The following is a 26,602-nucleotide window of genomic DNA, read 5'->3' on the forward strand; positions in this document are numbered from 1 at the left end:
TGGCTGCAGACTCTCAGTCTTATTCAAACTCTCAAACATTGGTACAGAACAGGCACCGAGTGCAGGACAACAAGAATAAAAAGGGCAACGCAAAACAATGAGATGCTTTAACTGCCTCTCGTTCGTCCCACTCTAAATTCCCGCAGTGTGAGCAGCTCCGGCAGCCGGGGGACAAAAGAGCGAGTGTCTCAGTGCTGTTCAAAGCGACATCTCAGCACTCTCGCCTCCGACAGGCCCAAATATGACAGCCTACTGGGTCCAGCTGCCACTCGAGGGCCCGTTCAATCCCGCCTCTGTCTCGCAGATTGGCCCCCGTCTCTCGCAGCACTCAGCCTCACGCCTGTGGGCTGATGTGCAGAAATGCAACCGATGCCCACTTTGAAAATACCAAAATGGAGCTCCTGAAGAGCAGGGAGCCGAGGAGGAACCATGCGGTCTGAAGAGGCTCTTAGAAAACACGTCCATCGTTAGGGCGCTTCATCCAAAAGCTTCTCACGATGAGCTGACAGAATTTAAGATTGCATTTCACGTTCACACCCAGCGTGTCACTTAAACAGGCTGCAGGAGAGTATAATAAGAGCGGCTCTCTGCGTATCACTCAAGCACTTCACATCCCCGGCTTAATATCACGAGCAGCAGGCGACCAGAGCCTCGTAAACGCCGCCTCATAAAAACACTACAACATTTGCATTTCACCAGCCAGTGTTTTCCTTATCGGAGGCACCTTGGATTCATCTGAAGTTGACACCTAGATTTCCAAACCACAGGCAATTATCTTTCACCCCCAGAGTTATGCGATTAAGGCCCCTCCCTCAGCTATGATGGGTGATTATGAAGCATCTCAGCGTGGAGTGGCACATGTCCTGATGTGACTCTGGGAAACGTGAGATCGTTGCCGTGGCAGCACTTCTGCCAGCCTCCCGGCCTAATAGCCTCGGGCTTCAGAGACCTCCGAGCCACAGCGAGCGAGCGAGAGAGCGAGAGAGCGGCCTTTATGGAGACGTGAAGAAATTACAGGATAAATTGACAAAATCGGCAGAAGAACCCATTGTACCGGTTCACATAACATGCAAGTCAGTCCCTGATGTCACTGTTACAACAATGATGAAGCCATGCGAGGAACAGAGAGATGGGAGCATGGTCCCATTATGAATTTCTTCCAACCTGCACTTTAATTTTACATTTAAAATTTAAAAAAAAACAAGCTTCATCTGCTGGAAACTGTAAAATGGGTTGAATGCTCCTGGAAAAGCTCATAAACTGACCTCAAACTGTTTGTCAAACTACAACTTGAAAGGTCAAGATTGAACTTTAATAATGATAATAATGATCTTTTTTCATTTTTAACTTGTAAAAGCACCTGTGGTGAAATGTGCTTTATATATTAACTTCATTATTATTATTATTAATGCTTCACATGATCAGTCATTAGTTACCCAACTATCCAGCTACTAAAGTCTTACTTGCAAACTGAATGACCTTGATGCTTTGTTCCCTCTGGTTTAAGAAATACATAAATTAATTTGTTATCAATGACCTGACAACTTGCACTGTTGTACTTAAAGCTCATAGTTACACACTGTGGGAAATGTCCTTATTTTCTCCTGCTTGCCAAGAGAAAATCAATGAGCTACTACTTAAATATGAGGCCGGAGCCAGCGGGTGATTAGCTCAGATTAGAATTAAAACTGAGACTGCAAGCCTGGCTCTGTCCAAAGGTAAAAGCTGCACACCAGCAACTCTACAGGTCATAAATTAACACGTCATATCTCCGAGGCCGAAGAATAACAATAACAAACTGGACGATGTTGAAATATTTCTTGGCCGGTACTTTCCCCCGGAACAAGGAACCTGTGCAGGAACTGTGCGTCTCCACCGCAGGGAGCCGGGTCTACATTGATTCTCCCAGGTTTCCCCTCTGCTCATCTCTCTGACTGTTTCCATTAGAAAATAAAATATCAAGAGGAACCAGCAGGCTGCTCTTCTGTGGACACGTTGTCCTCTGAAGATAGGCAGCGGTCATTTTCTTTCACCACCTCCACAGGCCGGCATCACAGGAGGAGGCAGCTGATTTGACGTGTGGCGAGCTCCTCCTGTCTGACGTGACGGACAGCGCTCGATGAAGAGCGTCCTGACTGACACGTGAAGTGAAGCCTTCATCCAGACAAACTGTCTGCGGAGGCCGAGAACACATTAGAGAAAAGTAGATCCCCTCAGTAAAGCAGCTTCATATGACAATCCTCACTGCTCACTGACACTCGGGGGTCACGCAGGGGATTGAACCCGCGACTCTTTAGTCACAGGAGCCCTTTTATCCACTTGTCCACTCTGCTGAGTAACATCACAGCTCTGCTATTTCTGGAAATGAATTAGTCTTATTTCAGCTAAAAGCCATGCAATGTAATACCCACTGAAGGTATTAACTTAAGAGGATAGAGCAGAGCTAAGGAGAAGCAGAACAAAATATAAAAACACACATACTCTTGTAGTAGTAACTGCTTCTGTTACACCTCACCACTGACAGACGTGGAATTTAAACTAACTCAGGTTACAAAAGTGTCAGATTTCAACATGACGTCAAAAAGCTTGGATCAGATGTCAAGAAAATACACAACTTTGTCTTAATTCTGATCCCTTCCACTAAGGGTTTGAAGTGTTTACACATTACGAGCAGGTACGAGGTGACTGGAACTCAGCGTAGATCAAAATGTACGTTCAATCGGGATCAAAGTCACTTCCCACCATCTCGAAGCTCATTGTCTCTTTCTAGCCAATCACCTGTAAGCTGTCAAAGTTTAAAATATAGTTGTCAGTTCGGCACCGTGATCACTGAGCGACCCACGTCCACCCCTGCACCCCCACAACTATGGATATCCTCTCATCTCCCTTCAAACCGTCCAATCAGAAGCCTCCATGGGACGTCCTAACTTCATCTCTCTTCAGGTCTAAGCTGTCAAAGTCTGTTCCTCTTGTTCACATTGAAATCAATCACAATCTAACTTACTGATTTGTCTCACTCCTGATTGAAATATATCTAAATGGACAATGTTTTGAAACACGTTATGTCTCATGTTGTCAAATTCATGTCTGATCTGCGTCTCATCTGAAAGAAATGGCTGTATTCAGGTGTAAATGTTGTTCTGACCCGACACTTCACCTCAGGAGAGATGAACAACTACAACAGAACTTTACCGATTTCCATCAAGTCCATCAACAAGCAGTTTACAAAGCTGCTTGTATAAGAGCAACAGCTGCAACTCACAATCGTTCTCACTGTCATTTAATCTGCTTGTTGTTTTCTCGGTCAAATCAATTGATTGTTTGGGATATAAAACAAGAGAAAATTATGAAATGTCAAATCACAAATTCAAACGATTGCAGGGGATGTTTCTATCTGATCGACAAAACTTTATTGTCTTGAGTTACACTTAACACTCGGTTAAATGACAAATTTTCCAGATGAAGTGTTTAATTTATCAGCAAACGTGGGAAATAGAACCTAAAAGAGCTGAAATGATCAGTCAAGTATTCAAATCAGTTGATCGACAGGAAGTTACAAACTTACATGACAAACTTTTGCTAATTCCAGCGTCTTAAATATGACATTTCTTCGGTTTTCTCTGGTTAATATTGGATTTTTACACGTTGCTCTGATAAAACTACTCATCTGAGAACATCCCATTGAGCTCTGAGACGCTGTGATGCGCCTTTTCCGCATTATTTTCTTACATTTTAAAAGACAAAACTATTAACAGGCACGTCCATAATTGCATCCAGTGTTGTGGCCCAGCCATCGATGAAACAATATCTGCTCCTGAGCTAAGTGGACCAGATCTGACCCAGACAGTTCCATCTGAATGAGGCTGTGATGACGTGCTTGGGTGTTTGGGTCTCTGGGGGGGTCCCAGGAGGCGGACTGGTCTCCATGGTGCAGCCTGGCACAAAGATGGAGATGCATCCTGGCAACATTCAGACTAAACCTGCAGGACACACACCTCCTCCAGGCTGCACGGAGGCTGGAGGGAATGTTTATGACTTTGTTTGCGTTCACCCCCCAGCTGCCATATAATACATCTCTTATTTACCACCTCATCCACACAGTGCAGGGGACTGGGGGGGGTGCTGGGTGCCGGGCCTGCATGGGCACCCTCCTGGCACGACGGTGGGTCGATGCTGGAGGTGTGAGCCGGAGCAATCCGACGAAATGACTGTGCAGCTTTGCAAACACCTGCGGTAAAGTTGCGGCGACTCACCTGGGGACGCAGTTCGGGGAGGATCCGTCAATGTCCCACGTTGCAAACAGGTTCATGGGCACCGGTCTGTTGAGAGCCCCGCTCCCGGGGAAGCTCAGCCGGCCGCTTCGCTCCGCCATGGTCCGGGGCGGCCGCTGCTGCTGCTGCTGCTGCTGCGGGTGTCCGAGGAGGAGCTGCGGGGGGTTTGCGGGGACAGCGGACCGGTGCGGGTCCTCTGTGGATGCGTGTGTCCTGCGGGGAAGGAGCCGTCACGCGCTCACGGTAGTGCGATGCGAAGGGCGGAGGGCGAGCTCATCCCTGCGTCCTCTGCGCGCCGGGCGGGTCGGTGCGGTGCTCGGTGCCGGGGAGGATCTGCAGAGTGCGCAGCGCAGCTCAGAAACACGGAGGTGCGCTTGTTGTGCCCACCACGCTGCTGCCGGTGTATGGGGGGTGGTTAGTGCCACACAACCACTCAGGAGGAAGGGGTGGGGGGGGGAGGTTTCACAAACACATGCTAGGTTCCAGACTACTTGGATGTCAGATATTCAGACTTGAAATTTCCGACTTCCAAGCGTTTCAATTCACGGTGATGGCATCTGATTGTGAGAAGCTAATGGTTATTCGGCTCGTGGTGAGACGATTCAACTGGGACCAGTGCAGCCTCCGTTCATAAACGATGCATGAGGCAACAGACACTATTATACATTTTATTTAGCAATTTTGATACTTAGAAACACATTCCAATACATAAGAGGGCGAGAACACGCACTGTCGCTCGATCTCACAAACGAGATCCAACAGAAGGTCGTCAGGCCTCAGCGCTACAACATCTACGCCTCCGTGTGCACCGCCATTGTTGTTTGACATTAGGGGTAGATGAATCTTCCCTGAGTTCGCTGGTCGGAACACTGACTTTGAGTGGCGTTCCAATTCCAACATCCGAGGTTGTCTGGAACGCAGCAGTATCATTCTTTATGTTGCACATTCCATTAAACCCCAGAGGTCAGAATTACCGACCCACGAGTCGAAAGTTACACCTTGAACACCACCTTGAGTCTGAATTTCGACTCGGAACATCGGAGGAACCTCACCACCCCCAACTTCGAAGTAGAAGAGGCCCCTTCGTATATCAACAGTGGTGAAAGCTGTAGTTTTTAATGTTTATTAGCACTTTAGTCATAACATATGCCATTTAATCATCTTGCATTTTGCATAAATGCTTCAAACATTGTATATCTCTCAATTTGATGTCAGACATTGTATTTTCGCTTAAATTGTTTAACTATTGTTGTTTCGTTGGTGTGCTGCGTTTTTTTATATTAATTTGTGAAAATGAACTATATAAATTCAATTTGATTGATTGACTGATTTAAAGGAGCATAACTAATCAAATAACAAATGAAAATGTTTCCTACTGCTCTCATATGATATAAATATGAATTCAATACAATACCGTGAGAGACTGAGCTGTTTTATCATTTCTTGCACTGCCGCTACATTTCTGATGGAAAATGAATGACACAGCTTTCACTTTTCAAATGGCTCACCTTGTGGCATTAATCACCCCTCATATATTTCCTCCCCAGGAAAGACGTCACTGAAGGTCTCTGGACTCAGGTGCAGCTCAGGTCACCTCTTATTTTGAAATTTGGTGCATTTTAATCAGCCACCTCCTCTGTTTTAATTAAGGAAACGTTTTACTTTGAAAATCCCATACTTGTGCTGCCACACCTACCCTGCTGAAGTACTGTTGAGCAAGTCAAACACCTAAAAACAGCTTTCTAATCATCAATAACTAATAGATTGATATCGATTAGGTTATTGAACATGGATTCACAGACATGTATTCTCCTTCTTGTCCCTGCAGCATGAGAACACACTGCCACCGTGTGGTGATGAGTGTGTGTGACACTGGATGAACTCAATGACCTTTTGTTCTTCACTTCACATTTTGATTCAACTAAACCTCGGGAAAGTTTTTCAATGAAACTCCTCACAGACACGTTTAACTGTTTCTGTTACGAAGTGTAAACCGTCCACCAGTTACCAGAGACTGCAGGACACTGGTAACTGTGGATTAGTGGGAGCTGATGGATAAGCTGTTATCAAATTAATCCATGCAGAGCTGGTCCACAAGTTTTATTTTATTATCAGACCCTCTTCTCACACTATTTACAGCAGCGTCTTAAACAAACTTATTTCTACTTTACTGATAGTGACTCATGATTCAACATAGTGATTCAACACAGTAATATAAATCTAACACACAGGCCAAGTGTGGGTTCATCCATCAGATTCTCTAACAGTCCAGAGAGAGGATTTATTTCTCACTGTGGAAAAGAAAGCATTATAGAAAGTGAAATATCCTCCAGCAACATCTCACCAGTCATTTGTTATAGAGATGATGATCCTCCAGCCTTGGATAGCAAAACGTTTTTCACCTGAAAACATGACGGTGCAATTTTTCACTGTGCTTCTAAAAGTGTAGCTTTTATATTCTGATCATTTGAAGTCATTTTAAGCCATTTTGTGTGATCACAGCTTGTTTTTCATCATATTCATATTATTGAAAATTGACTATAAACAGTTAACAACTAAGCACAGCCGAATCAAGTAGTTGACACTTTCAATATATTTATCTCAACCAAGGAGGTTTATATTTGCTCCATGTCTCAAGGTATTTCATACAAACCACTGTTAAATCATAGTGTGGTTTAAAAATGGCCGACTGCCCTTAAAAATTGAGCCCAAGAGACGTTTGATACTAAATCAGTCTCCAACAAACCACAAATTTCATTACAGGATCAAGTATTGATGCCTATGAATACATCAGTCATTTTTGACTCAACACTAGCATCTGAGGTAATGAGTCTACTTGCTTTTCCAGATGCTTGCATGTTATATTTTGTAGGAGAAATTATTAAAAAATTTTGTTACCTTTAAGAACCAAATATTTTTGTAAAACTTAATTGTCATATTCATGCAATGTACTTTTTTGCTGGTCGTAATCTAACAGATTCTAGAATTTTATGTCAATTATCTTTATTTCGTGTTATGAATTTGGGTGTATAAAACTCATCAAATGTTATCTGTACAACAGGCTGAGCTACATTTAAGCCAACAGCATGATGAAAAAATAATTTGGCTGCAAGCATTTTCATTTAGGTAAACTGCGGAGAATTTATTGAATGTACGAGTGACCTGGATTCACAAAATATAAGAGTCATTCTTTTCTGGACAAAACTAAAAAAAGAAATGACAATATGAAGTGACTTTTATTAGTATCGAATCAATAAACATTTCTTCTTGCTGAAAAAGACTCGTGTTCAGACAACATCACACTAGTCTGGAGACGAAGTAAATAAAAGCAAAGAAACTTAAGAAAATTAATCACGAACACAAGACACCGTCCTGATACAGCAGTGTTTAAAAAAAGCCGCTCAAAATTAGTTTCGAATCACAATATCATTACACGGGGAAGCTGAAATACACCACCAACTGAGAGGTTAGCATTTTTATCATCACATACATATCAGGGCAGTGAATGCAACACGTGTGGAGGCGCCTGTATCGGTGCCTCGCCAGAAGCGGAATCACAGTTTCACGGCGACACCAGGAGCTCACGTTTCAAACATAAACGGACTCAACAACATTGTGGGAAATTGAAACCGTTCCCAGCTAACTTTCAACACTCAGGCAAAGCACAGAGGAGTGGATGGAATCAAAACATGGCAGACGGGCTGCGGGGTTGTCGTCACCGATTAAAATGCTTGCCGTTGCTCAGAATGTCGTCAAAATATGGAGTTTTAAAAAGGGGGGAAATGTATAAATCATTAAGTAATGGGAAAACAAAAGTAGTTTCCCAGTGGAAGCACATCCAAACTAACAAAAAAATAACAAGATGGGCACATTAACAGCTGATCTTATTTCAAAAGAGGCAAGTATTTGCAAAAGGCAATTCCCTCTCTTCATTAAAAAAACAAAACCACATGTCACCATACAGGCCTATGGTGATCAACTACCAGTCTATGTTACGACCAAACACAGGTATTGATCTCAGTGCTTGCTGTCTGCTGAGGCGGAGCGAGAGCGTGAACGGGAGCGGGACCGGGACCGAGAGCGAGAACGGGAGCGAGACTGTTTCTTCTGAGCCGGGGCCGGCGAGCGTGAGCGAGACCTGGAGCGGGACTTGGAGCGAGACTTGGACCTGGAGGGGGATCTGGCTGCGCCCTTGCTCCCACCTGACGACTTCTTCTCTGGGGTGCGGCTGAGAGACCTGGAGCGGCTCCTGGAGCGGTTGCGGCTGCGGGAGCGGCTCTTGGAGCGAGAGTAGCTGCGGGAGCGGGAACGGCTCTTGCTGCGACTGTCGAGGAAAGAGACACAGGGGTTGTGTTCAATATTTGTGCAGTTCTACACAATAAGACAAAAAAAGCGACAAAACTTATCCATGAGCTGAGATATTATCTGTTCTGAAGTTTCTCTCTGATACAGAGATTTGCTTTATTGCCCCAAAATTTGTCAAGGGAAAAGGTCAAAACTAAATTACCTTCTGCTGTCCTCAAATATCTTCAGCTTGCGTCCGTTCAGTTCTGTCCCATCGAGCTTGGAAATGGCGTTCTTCATGTCACTGCGAGATGCAAACTCAACCACCCTGTATATCAAAGCAGAGACGTCACATTAGGACCAAACTCTGGTGACAAACATGAACAGTTTGAGACGACAGATGAACAACTCACCCTTCGTTTTTGTTGGGTCTGTGAGCGTCCACAAAGGTAACTTCACCTGCTTTTCTCATCAGGTCTTTCAGGTCCTGTTTCAAAGCATAACACAGGATTAGTGACACTGAACAGAACAAGAGGTGCCAGTGAGAACCGTTTCTGACCTGGAGGGAGAGAAATGAGCAGGCAGCAAGAAACCAGCACACACACACACACACACACAGAGACATGGGTTATCTAATGCTGACTTTTGTCACTTTGTGATAAGCTCCCATTTCAGTGGAGGGCATGTAAACAAAAAGAGCCACTGAACGTTCTTTATAAGAGTGGACAAGTGTTTTTAACAGACTTTTTCTCAAAACAATATTTCTTTGTCTCATTAATTGGCTCCGTGAATTTGCGTTTCGTTTTTCTGGGACGGGTTAACCAGCAAAAACCTAGTAAAACTCCAGGGGGAGACGCCTGATAAGTAAACAAGCTGTTTGGGGTTTTTATGTGTCAAGTTAAAACTAGATGTATTTTGGGTTTAAGTCAATACTGGACTTTGTGTCTGCATGTCTGAGATCTATCTGATTTCATTAGGGGCTGTATAATAGAACTATGGCTCAACAAAAACCTAGAGAGTCTCTTTTTGTTCATATTTAAAATAATTTGGCTCCAGGTGTTTACAAATTAAAACTGCCCCGCCCCCCTCCCATTTGAGACTAACTCTACACTCCTTTACCACCCGACCCTAAACAAACCCAATCACATGAGTTTTATGCTACTTACCGCTCCATACCCAGGAAGACATTAGCATAGAGCCACTTGTCCAAATAGCAAATGGGAACCAATGCAGTGTTAAGCCCTTGAGAAACGACCTCGGCCTTGACTCAGCATCCGGCCTCCACAAGTAAGGAACCACCAGAGACCAAGTAGAGAGAGGGGTGTGCGCCCGACTCAACACCCCCCCCAGCTCCATCAGCAACAGAAAAAGACCCAAATGGGAGAGTGTAGGGACCGTGGATTTGAGGGGGGTTACAGCAGTCGGGGGTGCCAGCCCACAGAACCTCCAGACTGTGGCTACGGACCTCCTAAGGCTACCGTATCCTGCGCTAGACCACTTTCACCCGCTACGGGGCCCAGCCAAGACTTTAGACCGGCGGCAACTGCGTGTAAGGAGAGGCACCAAATGGACACTATTCAGAAAAACAACCAGGAGATGGCGCTACACACTTGTGACACCTCCATGGAGGGTGTGCATTTACCTCTGATGTAAAGGAAACCATATAAAAGCAGCTGTTAAAAAAAAATAAAATCAGTAAATGTTTTAGTTAGAACAAGTGTTTTATTTTTAGATGGAGGTAAACTAAAAAAAACTGGGGCTTTATATTGTAATTAGCCAATTATCAACTGAGTGCACAATTTTCAAAAATGTATTCTGACTACAAAATGAGCCGGCCTGATCAAATGAATGCTGCATCATTTAAAAAAAAACATGTCATTACAAGGTGACTATGAAATTTGAAAGAGGTTGCATTTTAAGACGAGAAAGGTTAGTAATCTCTTACCTGCCAGCTGATCCGTGAAGAGAGGTTCTCTACAATGAGCCTGTGGTCCGTCCGCACAGGAGGGCCGTACCTTTACAGGAAAAGAAAATTAAACAGAGCATTTAATACAAAATTTCTTAAACAAAACAGATGATACATATTCCCTAACCAAACAGGAAAGCGTTCAGTATTAATCCCAGACTGTAAAACCCACCCGAGTATATTCTCACAGCACAGAGAGTTTTCACTTTGTGTTTACTGACGTTGTATTTACTTAGTCAGCCTGAGGAGCTGTGTTAATATTTGAATTAGATTCAGAGCTGGAACAACAGGTTTTTATTTTCCATCACCTTTGACTTTGTTCTGCTTTAAAAATCTCTGTTTTTGTATCTGCATTTTCTGCCACATGCATCCAATTATATTTTAGATAAACACACAGTCAAGTGTAATTGTGTTCTCACTTTAAAATCAAGTTAGATATATGATGACTGATCAGAACCAAAAGATGAGTTTTCCACAAGAAATACTCAAACAGGTAAGAAATCTGTATTCTGAGATTTACTTTAGTGGAAAAGCCACATCTGACTAAACATCATTAGTTTCTATTAAAAGAAAGACTTGATGTACCTGGATCCACTGCTGCGAGATGGGCGATAGCCGCCGCCACCATCGCTGCTGCCGCGGCCACCACCTCCTCCACCACCACCACCTCCACCTCCACCCCCACTGCTGCCGCTACTGAAACGTCCCATTCCAGGGCCGCCACCTCTTCCTCGTCTGGAGCGAGCATGCTCGATAGTGACCCTGAGCAAGATAGAGTATTGGGTTCAGGAAATAACCAAAAATATACAACCAGCAATCAAATCTAATTCAGTCAGTTGCTCCAGAGAATTTCTGGAAATTCTCCAGCCAGCCTCAGACTGAAAAAGAGGAGCCATACAAGATATAGACAAAGACGTCAACTTGGAAAGAGAAAGACATTCAGGGCTTTGGTGATTCGGACACAGACAAAGCAGCCAAGATTAGATGATTACCTTTCACTGCACAACTCCTTGCCATTCAATTCGTACACAGCATCATCTGCATCTCTATGGTCGTCAAATTCCTGAAAAGAGAGCCAACAGTCATTACAGAGGCTGAAAACAAGACAGGATTGGTCATCATGATTTACATTGAGTGGTCTGTGACACTAACCACGAAGCCAAATCCATTCTTCAAGTTGATCTCCCGAATCCGTCCATATCCCTTGAAAAACTTCTCCACGTCTCTTTCTCGGGCGTGTGGGCTCAAACGGCCGATGAAGACACGACAGCCACTCATGTTGTTTTCTGGTGGAAATGGGAAAACACGCGTTTGGTAAATATCTCACCACAAAGGGAGCAAAGGTAGAGTAAAGAAAGATTAATATTTGACAATTAGTCAGTTAACTAACTTTGTCAGCAGTTCATGCAGCTGCATTTATTACCAATATGTTACTGATCAGTAGCAAAGTCGAGAGTGAAGCTGCTGTGTCAATAGTTTTGAAAGACTTTTTGACCATAGTTAAAGTAGTTTGCAAGTCTTGTAACTTGTAAGACCCGACCCACTCGCATCATAAACGTTTTACATTAACCTTCACTGATAAATAGCCGAGATGCTGTTGGGGACTGTAAACAATAATTTTTTAATAGTTATTTTCATGAATTGTAAAGTCTTTTGTCCATTCCAGTTTCTCAGAATACAAAGTAAACATCTTCAAATGCTTTGTTTTGTTGAACTAACAGTAGGATATGTAACAGAAAAGCAGTAAATATTCATACTTTAGACTGAAAAGTACCAGTATAAAGTATTTTCTATTAAAAACAGTAGTCGCAGATAGTTTGTTGTTGATTGATCAGCTCATCTTCGGAGCTCTAGGTGCTTTTTCAAACCGCAAACTCCAAATGTAGTGTGTGGTTCTTGCTGAGGCCATTTACTATAAACAATTACTTAAAATCTCCTTTAACACTTTCCTTACTTGTAAATAAACTACAAACTGAGTGATATTAATCCCAGGTTGTGGTGAAACCCACAAGCTATAGTGAAACTGGATGAACCTGAAACGAATCAAAGCCTAAAGATACACCCGGTTAAACCAGTTTCAGTACAGTCGTTAACTTTACAGCCCAGTTTGGTTTCACAAAGCTGAAACTACTATCCCCCAACATGCATATGCTCAACCCCCAGTACATCAGATTAGCCTAGCTTCAATTAATGCAGTGTAATACAACAGGGCAGCTGTAAGTCCTGACTTCAGGAAGACTATAGGTTTTTCATGGGCCTGTTTCCAAGATGTGAATCCAACATCTGAGGATTTTGGGGGGTTGTGCAACACAATTCTACAACACCACAGTCTGCAGCCCCACAAGGGAACATCAAGTCCATTGTATCTGATCACAGTCACATCAAATGTTATCAATTTCAAGGGTAAAGACAACATAGTCCTTAAGGATTTAAGTTCCTCTTAGAGAACTTACTTACTGGTTTTGGTTTCAAATTTTCACATCAGCAGTTGTGAAATGGAACTACGATTTACTCAAGTGCTGAATTTAGATACAGATTCAAACTACCTGAACTTGAGTTTTTTGGGGATTTATTGGTGAAGGCATTAATCTAAAATTATGAATTAAAATAAATGATGAAATGATCAGATTTACAAGGTGAAAAAAAAACAGCCTCAATCACCTGAACTAATGGTAAAATGCAGTTTAAACACAAACACATCAATAAGTCTTAAGTGCATTTACAAAAACCTTTTAATTTGTAGTATCTGAAGTAAACCCTAGGGCTTTACCGATTAATCGGGTAATCGACATAAAAAAAATGAACCGCCAGCTATTTGGATGACTGCACAGTTGCGTTTTACACACGTGTGTTTTGCTGGTTCTTTTTCATACATGATAATAAAAAACAATAACTTCCCATTTAGGACCCTCGAAAACAAGGCACGTGGAGACATAAATCATTGATCATCATTTTATAGACGAGATGATTCATCGCTAATGGAAATAATAAGTTCTGACTCATTCCTCCAGATGAGATACGAACAGATCTAATTAAATGTTATTTATAATGATTTTAACTGTAATGACGCATTTCCACAGTAGTATTAGGTCGCTGTATTGAAGTAATGGAGGAGAGTACTACTCCCTCCAGTACTACCGGATTAGGCCCGGCTTTGGCCCTAGGACACCGGGGAGATAATCACCGCAATTTCAAGCATCGATTAGAAGAAAGCAGAGTAAATGAAAACCCACCTTCCATCGGATTAAATACTGATTTAACTGTTGAATATTTAGGGTCCAATGCGCGGTTTGGCTCGGTTAGCTAGATTAGCCTGGTTGGCGAGGTAGCGGTTGGAAGCTCGCCTCGAGGTCGGCTTCAGCTAAGCTAACCGCCGTTAGCTACAGGGACGTGACTGAACGGTGGAAATAAACCAAACCAACGGCCACTTGTTGAGTCCTCCAGGCTAACGCGGTGATTAGAGACGGATTCGGCCCGGTGCTCACCTCGATTCGCGCCTCTGCTCGTCCCCGGTGGTGTTGTCTGCGTGGTTGTTAGCCGCAGCGTTAGCAGCACCGTGCACTCGACTGTGTCAAAATGGCGAATGAGTCCAGAGAGCAGGGGGACGCGAACAAGAGCTGTCCCCCGGGGTTGCCAGGTCGGAGTCACCCAACGGGTTTATCCGCTTTATCGCCAGAGCGAGTATCGGGTCGGTCGTAGTTTCTCATCGCAGTAAATTATAAAGTAATTTTTTTACTAGAATAAACCAGAATATTTGATTAATTAAGACTAGAATAAGGGGATTTTCGTGGAATCTTAAAAGGGGGAGATGTGACTGACTTGGCAACCCGGGTCAGAGCTAGTGTATAGGAGATAAACTTATTAAACCAGATACTGTTTATGATGTAATTCTTTCTTCTGTGTCTCCTTCACTTTACATTACTCTGAGTGTCTCTGTGTATAAGAGCCACGCCATCAAGTGTAGACCACACGGGGGAAATGTAATGTAAATCGAATTAAAGTGGTAAAACGGGGCTTACCTCCTTTTGGCAGTAGGTGGTGGTATCACTATCACTACAAGCAGACTACAGGTAAAGAACACTCTCTTGTTTCTCTTCAGATCGTGTAAATCTTTCACCTTCGCAACAGTCAAAGACATCAAAGGGTTCTATGACCACTGACACTGTGACATTAGACTGACAGAAAGGAATTCTTTGCTTAATGTATCCATTGAAGAAGAAAGAAAGATGAAAGAAAGAAAGAAAGAAAGAAAGAAAGATACTGTTTATGATGTAGTTCATTCTTCTGCGTTTCCTTCACTTTACATTACTCTGAGAGTCTCTGTTTTATGACATTTAACATTGAACTAGGGCTGCGTGCACCACTGTGCGGGCCAGAGCACTTGCGATCTCATCAAGTGTAGACCACACAGTGACAATTTATGTAAATCGAATTAAAGTTGTAAAACAAGGTTTACCTCCTTTTGGCAGTAGGTGGTGTCACTATCACAACAAGCAAGTCTAATAGATCAGTTCAGGTAAAAAACACTTTCTTGTTTCTCTTCAGATCGTATAAATGTAAGACATCAAAGCAACTGAGCAAAAATGTTATTCTTTCCCTAATGAATAATTTGAAGAAGAAAGAAAGATGAAAGAAATGTTCATCATGTAGGATGACTATCTGGGCTCCTGCCCAGTGAGGAAGTGGTGACAATGAAAAATGAGAAAAAGGTGGCAGATGACACTATAATTCTAGAGGCAAGTGAGCGGGAATCATAACTCAGACAGGAGAAAGAGAATCTGCTAAATCAAAATCTGGAACTCTTTGAATTGTTGGTACAGGAGAAGAGTTTCAGTGCTGACCTCAATATCCAGCTCTGTGAAACAAAGAAGACTCTGCTGAGTTTATAGATGGACTGGAGAAAACTTCAGGAGAGATACAGTGAGGTCAAAGCAAAGCTGACAGCTTTTTTGACGGCTTCAACAAACTCGAAAACTCACCAAACTCCGTGGGCGCATCGGGCCTGGAGAAAATGTACCTATTCTGGAGTAATTGGAAATGGTTGTGGCAAAATGGCTGAACAGCGCCGCTTAAAATTCAGCAACTCCCTCTGGTTTAAATGATCATCACGAAATTCGGTACAGACGTGTATCATGAAAAAATTTCCAGCACACCAATTTGATTAACGCAACACAAAGTCGTCCATTTTGGATTTAGTGAACATTTGGGCCATTTTACACGAGAGGTGTGCATCTTCACTATGCTCACGATTCGATTGCGATTCAGCAGTCCACGATTCGATTCATAACGATAGCTGCCAGAGGGGAGACACTCTGGACAGAGACACAGAGGAACACGGACAAAGACAGAGACACAGGATCACAGAAACAGAAGATACAGAACATGTTGTGGTTATCCATCTCTTTATTCTAGCACTACATCATCATTCTTGAAATGGTCTTGGGTTAGGAGAAGAAAATACAAGGTTATGGTTGACACAGTACGGCAGAAAAAAAAATACCAGTCTGGTCTGCTGTGTAGAAAGTGCCAAATACTTCTTGAATACTGATCACTGTACAGCCCCCGTCAACTCAAAACACAGAACAAAGAATCTGAACACAACCTGTTGGGATGTCAGATGACACTGAAAATAAATAAGGATGTAGCTTATTTAAGAACACGAAGTTGTCCGCTGGTTTGAATTTGCACTTTCAGCCCTGTTTGTCAAAGTGTTCAACGGGAACGAGCAAACTGCCGCCATCGCAGGTCATGTGATTTCCTTCCTGAGAAAAGGGTAACTGTCCATGAACGCACCACAGCAGGAGGGACGGGGAACAGGATTCAAATCACACGACTCGTTTATTACAGATTAAAGAAAAGCAAGCGACAGGAGCTGAAATGAGTAAAACTACACAGAGCCGGATGTTTGTCAATAATTTTGTGATCAATCACCAAAACCCTCGATATCCGAGGGGGGGGGGGGGATAACACATGCTGAATCCACAATGATTACTGATCAATTTATGACATCATATTTTCCTCGTCTGATATTCTCACTGCATCGAACACAACCTCCGACATTATGAGGAGTTTCCTAAAAAGCTTTGTATCTGTAAACAGTATGAACAGTTCAGTTCACTGTTGAAATCAATCAAAAATAAAAAACATAAAATGTTAAAGAAATAGTGATGCATTCTGGGAAATACTCGGAATCTTTTCTCGTTAGAGGAGAAGATTGATTTAAGACCTTAGAAAATGTAAATGTTCAGTTTTGACACGTGCTGCTGTCAGATTCCTTTGGACAGAGCCAGGCTAGTTGTTTCCTCCTGTTTCCAGTCTTTATGCTAAGCTAAGCTAAGCGGGTGCTGGATGTAGCTTCATATTGAACAGACGTGTTATCGATCTTCTCCTCTAACACTCTGCAGGAAAGAGAATAAATTCCCCAAATGCTAAGCTATTCTCTTTCAAAGGAAATGTAAAGTAAGTTAAAGTTGTTACCAGTTTAATGGTGAAAAGATTTGACCAGTGTTACCAAGGAACAATCTCTGGGTCTAAGTGTTCGTATCCTGGCCCGGAAGTAATCGCACCATTTTAATACAAATACCGTTTGGATATAAAAGCGTAGACAAAATTTGTACAGGGTCAATACTCAGTAATAATCAGAGCTGCAGCTTGACTTCCTTTGTGTTTGTCCACAGATAGTGACTGGGCTGCCCAAGGCTGTGTGAACAGCCACTATTTAAACTGTATTTGCAGAACAGTAATTGTCAATGAACCGGTTACAGTTGGCAGCGAGGAGCCAGTTTACTGTTTAAAATGAGTGTCGGTTTAGTTCGATTACAAAAGGAGGTGAAATAATTGACGATATGATCAGAAATGTGGCGACTCAGCGTATTTCAGTGGTTTATCAAATTCCTTCCACATGCAACATTTGAACGCATGGGATGGTCCAATCGTCTGTAACCCGCTAACCGTCTAAATGGCCAAAGTAAAGCTCCACACAGAGAAAGCAGAGTCAACATTATCAACTGAAGGCCACATAGAGGTTAGTGAACGAGAACTTGATGAGATTGAGCAGATGAGCAGTTTCCTGGTGACGTCACAGGCAGTCGCCTCAGGTGTCGATCTAGTTATTCTACAAAAGCAGCTCTGAAGGCAGGGCAGGGAACAAGGCTGACAAAGGTTTAAAAGTTCATGGAAAAAGACCAAGAATAACGTACTACAAACTTCAGATCTACAAGTGGTTGTTGTCCATGTCTCTTGAGCTCAGAGCTCAGGTCAGAGTTTGCCCTCTGTCGTCGCAGCGTCTCTGTGCTGTAGCTCTGAAGTCTCTGGCAGCAGATCCCTCCATGATGAGGAGACTCTGCTTTTCCTGCCCCTTTACTCAGAGGACAAGCATTATGAGGTCAGGTGGTTGTTCAAGCCGACTAATGCCACTTGAGCCACTAGCGGTGGTGGCAGGAAGATCCAGAGGTCAGTGTGTGTGTGTGTGTGTGTGTGTGTGTGTGTGTTTGTGTGTGCGTGGGGGGCGGGGGGGAGTCAGTTCACACCCTCGTGTGGCGACAGGTGTGGGAGGAGCCAGAGCCGGTGGCAGCAGCGCCGGACGGGGACGCAGGGTCCTCGTCGCTGGACCCGTTCTGGTCCTCCTTGTGGAGGCCGAGGCTGATGTGGGTCTGCAGGGCGGCCGGGGTCAGCCACTCCTTGGGTAGGCAGCTCTGCAGGAAGGGGATGCAGGAGCTGAAGTACGCCAGTCTGTTCACCCAGCGAGGGATTTCCCGTCCACACAGCAGCTGGAAAAAAGGCAAAGTATCTGATGTTAAACATGTTGTTTTTGCTGAGTCCTCGCTAAGACCTGGAAAGTGGACAATGTCCAGTCCAGTCCTTAGACCTCGACACTGGCTTTAAATGCAGCTGATGGTTAATGAGGCCTTAAATTACGATGGAATATTCGGGCCATGTTGAAAATAATACAAAGATTCTGAGATTCGGGAATAATATTACAAGAATAAAGTCGTAATTTAACGAGAAACAAAGCCATCTTGTGAGGAGGAAAAAGATGGAAAAACTAATAATTTAATGACAAAAGAGTCATAATATCATCAGAATAAACTCATAATTAAATGAGAAAAAAGTATTAATCTAATGAGAAACCAATTCATAATATTACGAGAAGAAGAAAAGAAATTTAAGAAAAAGATCAGCAAGAAAAAACCCGTTCTCGATAAAAAAAAAATCGGGAACCAAGCTCATCGTTTCATGAGAAACCACGAAACCGTTTTGAATTCACGCAGATGTAACTAACGATAACCTCACAGTCCTGATAATTATGATAATTTCATTATTTGTGAAACTTATACTAAAGTATAACTTAACAAGATGCTCCACATTCCTCGTTGTATCACAGGTGACAGGCTGATCTTTGTCTTTTTTATTCCCCACATTACATAAACAGGGTTACGTTTACGGACTTTTAAAAGCTCCCTTCAGAAACACGACAGAATCCTGACTATCAGGTGTAAAGCTCACAGTGTGTATTACAGTATATACAGACTGACCTCAGAGAGCGAGGAGGAGAAGTGGTTGCAGTTTTTGTGCATTAGATGGTAGGCGTTCCCTATGAACTCTTTACCGAGCTCCTCCATGATTTTATCCATGTCCTCCTGTGTGAAGTCTGTGGTGCCTAAAACAATGGCCTCCCTGTTTTTAAAACAGCAACAAAGAAGAACACGTCAGCACTCTTATCTCCAGCGTTAACACGGACAACATCACACTGTGCTGTTCGCTAAACACACTTGAAATTGAACGTCTCTCCCAGCTCCGCAGCGTTGCCGGGGCTGATTTCGAAGATGCCGCTGAAAGGGTACGGATGACCTCCGTATGCAAACTCTGTGAGAACAACAAGGAGCAAAACGTAGGTTAACACTTGAAGAATAAGCTGTAATTACTCAGAATAAAAGGGATTAATCACAGTCCCACTGTATTTAAATCATCAGGCTAATTACAGGCTGCTCTGTGTTCACAGCAGTATTTACAACAGTGATGAACACCAGGGCCACAGCTTCTTCAATAGAGTGACTTCAATTATTGGGTAATCTGAATTGGACAACAAATATAATAATTATAATAAACTTTAGTCATATAGCACTTTTCTTAACAATGTTACACAGTGATTTACAAAGAAGAAATAATTGTAATTATAATCAATATTTGCAATGTAACTGTGTGAATATAGCGAACAAATAAATATACTTTCATCGTACATTTACATTTTAAGGCAGCATTTGACTTTGTGGAATTCAAGTGAATCAAAACTGTTAATGTACTTAGTTTTATTCCTCAATTGTTTGTGAGTTATGTAATTTCTGTAAACTCGTGGATACATAAAACCTTTTCAGATTCCCATAAGAAAGAACATTAAGATGCCTGCTCATTGTTTTAAAACCACAATTTTGTTAACATCCCAATTTGTAATATCCCAATTAGAGCCGCACCTAATAACATTTGGCCAATATGAAAACTTTTACGCTACAGATTTGATAACGACATCTTAGGAATCATTGCCAGTTATATACATATATAAATATATATCGGAATTGTACTTTTTTTTACTCCCTTATATCTGCATCTGCCCCAAAAATCCACATTAGTCAGGCTCTAATCACAATTTTTCATAACCTAAAAAGCTCTGGTGCTTAGTCTCAACACATTACACAGATTCTGTCCCAAAGATGGACGACGTGCAGCGGGATTCAAACAAATGCGACTTTATTATTAATTTATGAATCGTTCTGAGACGTTTCTGAGTTCACCTGACAGAGATGCTTTTTAAAATTCATGGCATCATTATGCAAATATATGCTGCAGCCTCAGGATATTCTGCTGAAGGTGCATTAGAGGGAGCGATTTCCTGCTCCAGTTAAGAGAGTTTTTTTTTTTTACTATCATCATATTTCTTGGAGCGCGGAGACAACATCTCTGGCTCCAAGGGCGTGATGGAATTCCCAGGGATGTAGTTTCACGCTGGTGTCTGCCCCTTTTTTATAAAATAACACACACACGGTGAGTCAGCGGTGACTCAACCTTGAGAAACGGGTGCTGTTATATGGGAACCTGACTCCATGTTACATTTTTAGAGCCAGACTCCGTCTGCGTGTGTGAAAACAGCCTTGAAAAAGACCTCGTGCTCAGACGCTGATGCACAGGTTCCAAGTCTGACCCGACGTTTTTCTGCCCAGACTAAGTGAGATGGGATTTCACAGACGTAAAGAGAAAAACACAATCCGTCTCACCTCTGCCATAAATCTCGATGCCTGAGTGGAAGACTCCAATACCCAGATTGGAAGTGTACTCGTTTATCCAGTACTGCAGAGACGGGGGGAGAAGGGGGAGACATTTAAGATCAATATCAAGAGTTCTCTTGTCAAAGAATAAAGTCCTGTATGAGGCAGAAACAACAGAAAATACAGTTTATCACTTCATTGATGAGACTTCACAGGAGAAAAGCTGCTGTGATTTAACTGATGAAGATCCCAATTACTCACGATAATAAATCAAACACGTTCTTGTGACTCTTTAGAGCCTGATGATTAAGCAGCACTTTAAATACTCAGGTAAACTTGAAGTAACTCGTTTTTTCTGTTAAGGGAAATAGTTTGATGAGATATAAACCAGTACAGCTCTACAGCCAGTGAGCAGGAGGAGGTGGGAACAGCAAGTCAGCATTTCTAAGAGATTGCCAAACAATCACAAAAAAATGATGTAATGCTGTCAATCATCTTTCAATATTATACCATTAACAAATCAATTCAATTGGTAACACAAATTTATCAATTTTTCCCTTCAAATTAAACTTGCAATTGTTTTAATACCTTTTTTTAGGTTTTTCTTTTAAGTTGGTTCAACAACTTTCTTTTTATTGAACACAGTTTTTTGCTCTGGGAGATATTTTGGATTAAAATGACATCTGCACTTGTTTTTTCTTCACATCTGTACAAGCACGTGTTTACTTCTGTTTATCTCAAGGCTTTAAACGGCTCATGGGCTGTTGTTGTTAAAGGTGCAGCTTTAGGATTTTTCAACAAGATGTGTTGAGTCTGCTTGTTCTCCACGTGTCTGTGTGGGTTTTCTCCGGCTTCCTCCCACAGTCCAGATAGAGGCAGATCGGGGGGATGTTCATTGGAGACTGTCTGACCGACCGGATGTTTGAATATGAGTGCGACTGCGACCCTCACTGGAAAAGCAATATAGATGATGGATGGATTTTGTGAGGCGGCTGTAGCTCAGTTGATTAAATTAAACATCTCCTCCTGCCCATGTGTTTAATGTCTTTTAGAAAACATACTGCTCTCAGTGTGGAGATAAAACTGTCAAATAAATGCAATATGACAGTATTTGATACTTGAATGCTGTTTAATATTGTTATACCCTGTTTTAAAAGAACAAATATTCATTCATGCATTTGACTTTATCCCTTAAGTCAGGATTGTAACAGCGGGAGCATCCCAGCATGCACCAGGCACCAGAAAGAAGACGCACAGGATGGATCCGTCACATCACGGGCAGATATACACTCAGTCACAGACTCTGGTTTTTGCAAAGCTGTGGGAGAGAAAACACACAAGACAGTCCCGGCCATCAAACCTGGTTTGTTCTCGCTGCGAGCCGAGCTTCCGCCCCCGCTGCAGACAATCAGGGGATTATTCATGGAGCAGCTCCCTCCACCCCACACCCCCACACCCCCACACCCACGGACACTCCCTTACTCTGGGACGCCCGTGAGGAAAGCGGCTAAGAGCTGCAGCCCCGCTGCCCCAGCTGTCCCCTATTAATAATAGAACACGTTCAGAGCTCAGAGTGATACAATAAGAGCATTTCCTCCACTTTCCTTTGTGTCAACAGAGTCTTCTCACGTTTCTGCACTGACCTCTACCCGACTGGACTCTTTTGCTATTTCACATAGAAATAGGATGAATAGAAATGTTTTGTGCAACCTCTCAGCTTCCTGGAGGGAAACTGAGGTCAAAATCTTCCACCTGAGTGAAAACGGGACCTTTCCATAGTAATTCAGCCTCATAGTTCAGATTCATAGAATTAAATCTTCCTTCATTGATGCACCTTCACTCTCGTGTCTTTGTGAAATCCTGTTGCAGTCTCTCCTGCCTCTGCACCGCTACACTCATCTGCCATCTCACTTTCTCCCTCTTCAACAACCGCTGCACGACCTGAAGAGTCACACTGGAATTAAGGACCAGAGTTCAAAACTGCACCTGGCTTTGAGTTTTAGTGTCTGATTTGTTATCTGGTTCATCATTTGTCAATATGCACATGTGATGCTATTGTTTTATAGTTTTATAGTAGTTTCCGAGTATCTCTCGGAAATATGGAGCAAGTGAGGAAACTTGTTGAAATACTTCAAGTATTTGAAGAATTCAGTTACATATCACTTCAGTGAATTGGTGCCGCATTGTCAACCAAATATATTCCATAGTCATTTTCAATATTTCATGGGTACACATAATTAATAAATGATTCAGAACAAAGGGATGCCATTTGAATCCTGGGTGGGGTGGTTGACCTCTGATAATGAAATCAAATGAATTCTGGCCTAGATGGTGAGGTCACTAACGGGTGTGACATTAAATGGCCACAGCAGCAGCGTTGACCAGAAGTTTTGGTAAAACAAAGAATTTGAAAACTTTATATTTATGATATATTAAGACAGATTTAAATGGTTTCAGCTATGTTTTATTATATTGTCAACCATTCATTTTGTTATTTATGTACCAGATATAGATGCTTAACGAGGAGAGTTCTAGAGTTTTGAAGAAACACCTCAAATATCCTTATATGGTCAAAGTACATATTATGATTGTATTTCTGAATTTAATACCAATATTTGTTCTGACTTTTCTTTACTCTCATCACAAGATACAACTAAAAGCTCTGGAAAACAATGTGTAAACACAGACTTATAAATGTCTCTTGATACACTAGAGACATTAAAATCATTAAATGTGATTACTGCTGTTCTATCAATACTTTAATGTACATTTGAGGTGGAAAGAAATGATCATGTAGACAAATACATTAGAAAACACTTACAATGTCTGTTCAGTGTAACAAACAGCTGTAAAAATAGCTGTAAATGGAGCGATTCTCTGGGTTTGTGCGGCAACATGTTGCGTAACGTTCACACAGGACGCTGTTCAGCAGCAGTGTGTGAAGACCAGGCAGACCCTTGTCCTTGGCTGATGTGTGTGGGCTCATGTGAGTGTGTGTAAAAATGTGTTATGAGTGTGTGCAATTATGTGAGCTGGGGGGGGGGGGGGCGGCACAGTGACAGAGGGCTGAGGGAGGCTCTTGTTTCACAGGCCTGAGGTTGGAACATGAAACTGTACTTTCTTTCTTCTCTGTGTTGTGTCTCTTTATGGCTGAATATCACGCAGGATTTCTTACACAGTGACGCTGCACGACTAGATGAGCAGATAGAGAAGAGTTTGACTGGAGAAGCACAAAGCGCGTCTGCAGCAAACCAGCGGAGGCCACGTACACGCTGTGTGGCCACTGAACCACCCAGAGTCTTTCCTCACTGGGTATTGCAGTAAATCTTTGAACATGTGTGCGAGTGCTCAGCAGATTCAATTGAAAATGTCATTTTTTTTGGAAGTCCATGTTTGATTTTCTCAATTCAACTTAATTCTTTTACTTTTTTCACCCCAAATGTATCACAGCTATTGGCTAGTTGGTCATATCTGGTAGGTTTGATGCATTAACAGTGAGTATTTCTGAGGTAAATCAATGGTTTATTCATAAATAATAGATTATCCAGACGAGTCTTCGACCTCAACCCTGCAGTGTTCAACCCAAAGTTACAACCCCTGCCACATGTGGTAAGATTTAAATAGGATCAACCGGATTATTTGAACAGATTTAGAATAAAAACTTGTTTCTCCATCTGAGTGCAGCTCTTTGCAAACAAGCAGTGAACAAGTGAAACAGGTGTGAAGTGGCTCTGCCTGCTATTTATAGTGGTGCCTTCACTTTCCAAGGAAAGTGTTTGATTACAAACATCCAGCAACATGTGCACAGCGTGAATGGAGTCTGGTGGAGGAGGGTGGGACACTCACCATGTCGTACACGTTGAGGATGACAGGTTCATTGGCCATGGTTTGACCCTGAGCTGGACAGGGGGTCAGCCCCTCCACACCCCCCGGGGGGGGGGAAGTCACAGGGCCACGCGGCGCACAGAGGCGGAGGGCAGGTGTCTGCTGGAGGGACGGAGGGAGCTCATTCCCGAGCGGGTCTGGGGAACAGTTCTGCGGGTAAGAAGCCAGGAAAGTGTCCGGGATAGGTGAGGCTTTAACGGGGGAGATGTCACAGAGCCATGAGCAACCGGGGAAGCGAGAGGCTCAGATCCCTGCAGGGCAGCGCGGGGAGCGGCGGCGGCTCACGCGGCCCATGCCCCGGCTCCGGCTCCGAGGATTCAACAGCTGCGAGGAGGAGGTTAACACAAGCGGTTAAAACATCACATCGGGGGGTGATACCGTGATCCGCAGCGGGTGTAAAGGGCCTGCGAGGGTGGACGCGTGAAGCGGGCGACCTGCTGTCATCGTGGGCGGAGGAGGGACAGCTACAGGCGGACCGAGGCCATTTTCACGCGGAGGATGTCGGAGCAGTCCTCCGGGGCCATGGTGCCTGATGACGGCCGACAGAGGCTGGAGGACGGAGGGGGAGGAGGGGGGGTCACCACCAGCAGCTGCTTCCCCGACCGACCGGTGCTGCTGCTGCCGCTACAGCTGCTGGCCCACATCCGGCATCACCATCCTCTTCGTGGGCTCAGACCTCCGCGACACGAGCCCCCCCAAAAACACAACCCGCTCGATGGATGAGATCTCAGAAAGATCCGTGGGTGAGGTGTGGTGGAGATCCAGCAGCCCCGGCTCTGTGTGCCTCTGTCCCCGGCTCTGGGTCCGTCTGTCCCCGGCTCCGTGTCTCTGCCTGTGGACGGACTGGAGCCTTTGATTACATCATATCTGCCTCCGAGGCAACATCCTCCAACAGCTGATGAGAGGCTGAGCTGCTGCACCGAGCACATTTCATTACAACACACGTCTGTGTGTCAGGGCGGAAACACGATCAAGTTCACTGTCTGCACGAGACGTTCACCCAATTAAAGTCCCTTCATTAACAACTCTACATTATTATGTTATCATCTTCCACATTTTGCATCTTTAATTCTTGACTTCAAAGGGATAGTTCACCCAAAAAATGAAAAATTCACTCATTATTCACTACTATGTCGATGGAGGTGGTGGGTGAAGTGTTTGAGTCCACAAATGACTTTTTTGAGTTTCAGGGGTAAACAGCGTTGCAGCCAAATCCAGTACGATTGAAGTAAATGGCGAGCACTTCTTCTAACGTAAGAAAACAACAGTTAAAAAACATAAAACACCTCCATGCTGCTCCCGTGTTGTCATCCAAGCGTCAGTAAGCTCTGACATTTAAATTCAACTTGAAACGACGTCACTTACACAAAGTTTTTAGCCTGAATCTCCTCTGTTATCCTCGTCTGGAGCCGCGTTCACGTTCGTCGCCGTTTACTTCAATTGTATTGGATTTGGCTGCAACGCTGTTTACCCCCGAAACTCCAAAAAGTGTTTTGTGGACTCAAATCGGCGTAATGGTGAGATGAGTGAATTTTCATTTTTGGGTGAACTATCCCTTTAAACTTGCTTCAACCTTTTTGTCCTTTTTATTGTTTTAAGATCTTTTCTTATCTTAGTCTGTTTGGTTTGTATCATCTGTTGTTCCATTTAAAGTAAAACACTGAGCAGCATTTGATGCTATGAAAAGTACCATCTTAGTAAAGATTAATATTATTGTCAATCATGACATTGGACCGTTTTTACAGCAGCAAATGAAAAACAAACTTGCAGCAAAAATTAACACTTCAACAAACATCAGTGTGATAAGAACTAAAATAACAGAAACCATCTTTGAGGAACATTTATTTGATGTGTACTTTGATGTATTTGTTTTGTCCATGTCATTTATGGTAATTTATGGGAAATAAACATATTTTCTGCCATTAGAAATGAATAAA

At 43.0% G+C, this 26,602-nt stretch overlaps 3 protein-coding genes across 10 annotated transcripts in view; all 3 read right to left on the bottom strand.

Annotated features, from left to right (window-relative positions):
• The window catches only part of pacs2 (phosphofurin acidic cluster sorting protein 2), a 53,089-nt gene extending 48,438 nt beyond the window's left edge, over positions 1 to 4,651 (bottom strand). For 3 of the 5 annotated variants that reach the window (XM_034577322.1, XM_034577323.1, XM_034577320.1), the window contains exon 1: positions 4,254 to 4,649. In XM_034577322.1, the coding sequence (XP_034433213.1) occupies positions 4,254 to 4,372 (119 nt within the window). In that variant the 5' untranslated portion in view covers positions 4,373 to 4,649. Of the gene's footprint in view, positions 1 to 4,253 lie in introns of all 5 variants that reach the window. The other 2 variants (XM_034577324.1, XM_034577325.1) reach the window with 2 other exon arrangements.
• Positions 4,652 to 7,488: 2,837 nt separating this feature from the next.
• Positions 7,489 to 14,127, bottom strand: srsf5a (serine and arginine rich splicing factor 5a). 4 transcript variants are annotated; one of them, XM_034577350.1, is made up of 10 exons: positions 13,950 to 14,109; positions 13,419 to 13,424; positions 11,674 to 11,810; positions 11,514 to 11,584; positions 11,107 to 11,283; positions 10,501 to 10,570; positions 8,969 to 9,042; positions 8,779 to 8,883; positions 8,387 to 8,595; positions 7,489 to 8,356 (listed from the first exon to the last, which is right to left on the bottom strand). In XM_034577350.1, exons 2-10 carry the CDS (start codon positions 13,420 to 13,422, stop codon positions 8,289 to 8,291), a joined length of 915 nt encoding a protein of 304 aa, XP_034433241.1. In that variant the 5' UTR covers positions 13,423 to 13,424; positions 13,950 to 14,109; the 3' UTR covers positions 7,489 to 8,288. The 4 variants fall into 4 exon arrangements, with proteins under 4 accessions (XP_034433241.1, XP_034433237.1, XP_034433238.1 ...); XM_034577346.1 differs by having other exon boundaries at positions 7,489 to 8,595; XM_034577347.1 differs by lacking the exon at positions 13,419 to 13,424 and having other exon boundaries at positions 7,489 to 8,595; positions 11,674 to 11,807; positions 14,007 to 14,127.
• Positions 14,128 to 17,705: 3,578 nt separating this feature from the next.
• Positions 17,706 to 25,787, bottom strand: LOC117756681 (deubiquitinase DESI2). Its single transcript, XM_034577360.1, has 5 exons — positions 24,627 to 25,787; positions 20,790 to 20,862; positions 19,293 to 19,386; positions 19,056 to 19,197; positions 17,706 to 18,290 (listed from the first exon to the last, which is right to left on the bottom strand). The coding sequence occupies exons 1-5, from the start codon at positions 24,663 to 24,665 to the stop codon at positions 18,045 to 18,047; spliced, it is 594 nt and encodes a 197-aa protein (XP_034433251.1). The 5' UTR covers positions 24,666 to 25,787; the 3' UTR covers positions 17,706 to 18,044.
• Between the last annotated feature and the right edge of the window lie 815 nt (positions 25,788 to 26,602).

Source organism: Hippoglossus hippoglossus, chromosome 22 (genome assembly GCF_009819705.1).
Source record: "Hippoglossus hippoglossus isolate fHipHip1 chromosome 22, fHipHip1.pri, whole genome shotgun sequence".
Taxonomy (NCBI): domain Eukaryota; kingdom Metazoa; phylum Chordata; class Actinopteri; order Pleuronectiformes; family Pleuronectidae; genus Hippoglossus; species Hippoglossus hippoglossus.

What these genes read in the sequence shown, in the direction of transcription:
- LOC117756681 (XM_034577360.1), bottom strand. Translation starts at nt 24,665, where the DNA reads ATGGCCAATGAACCTGTCATCCTCAACGTGTACGACATG. An exon ending in GGAGAGACGTTCAATTTCAA is followed by an intron (nt 19,198 to 19,292) that starts GTGTGTTTAGCG and finishes TTTTAAAAACAG; the next exon opens with GGAGGCCATTGTTTTAGGCA. An exon ending in TCTCCTCCTCGCTCTCTGAG is followed by an intron (nt 18,291 to 19,055) that starts GTCAGTCTGTAT and finishes CCTTTTTTCCAG; the next exon opens with CTGCTGTGTGGACGGGAAAT.
- srsf5a (XM_034577346.1), bottom strand. An exon ending in AGAATGGATTTGGCTTCGTG is followed by an intron (nt 11,585 to 11,673) that starts GTTAGTGTCACA and finishes CTCTCTTTTCAG; the next exon opens with GAATTTGACGACCATAGAGA. An exon ending in AAGGAGTTGTGCAGTGAAAG is followed by an intron (nt 11,284 to 11,513) that starts GTAATCATCTAA and finishes TATCTTGCTCAG; the next exon opens with GGTCACTATCGAGCATGCTC.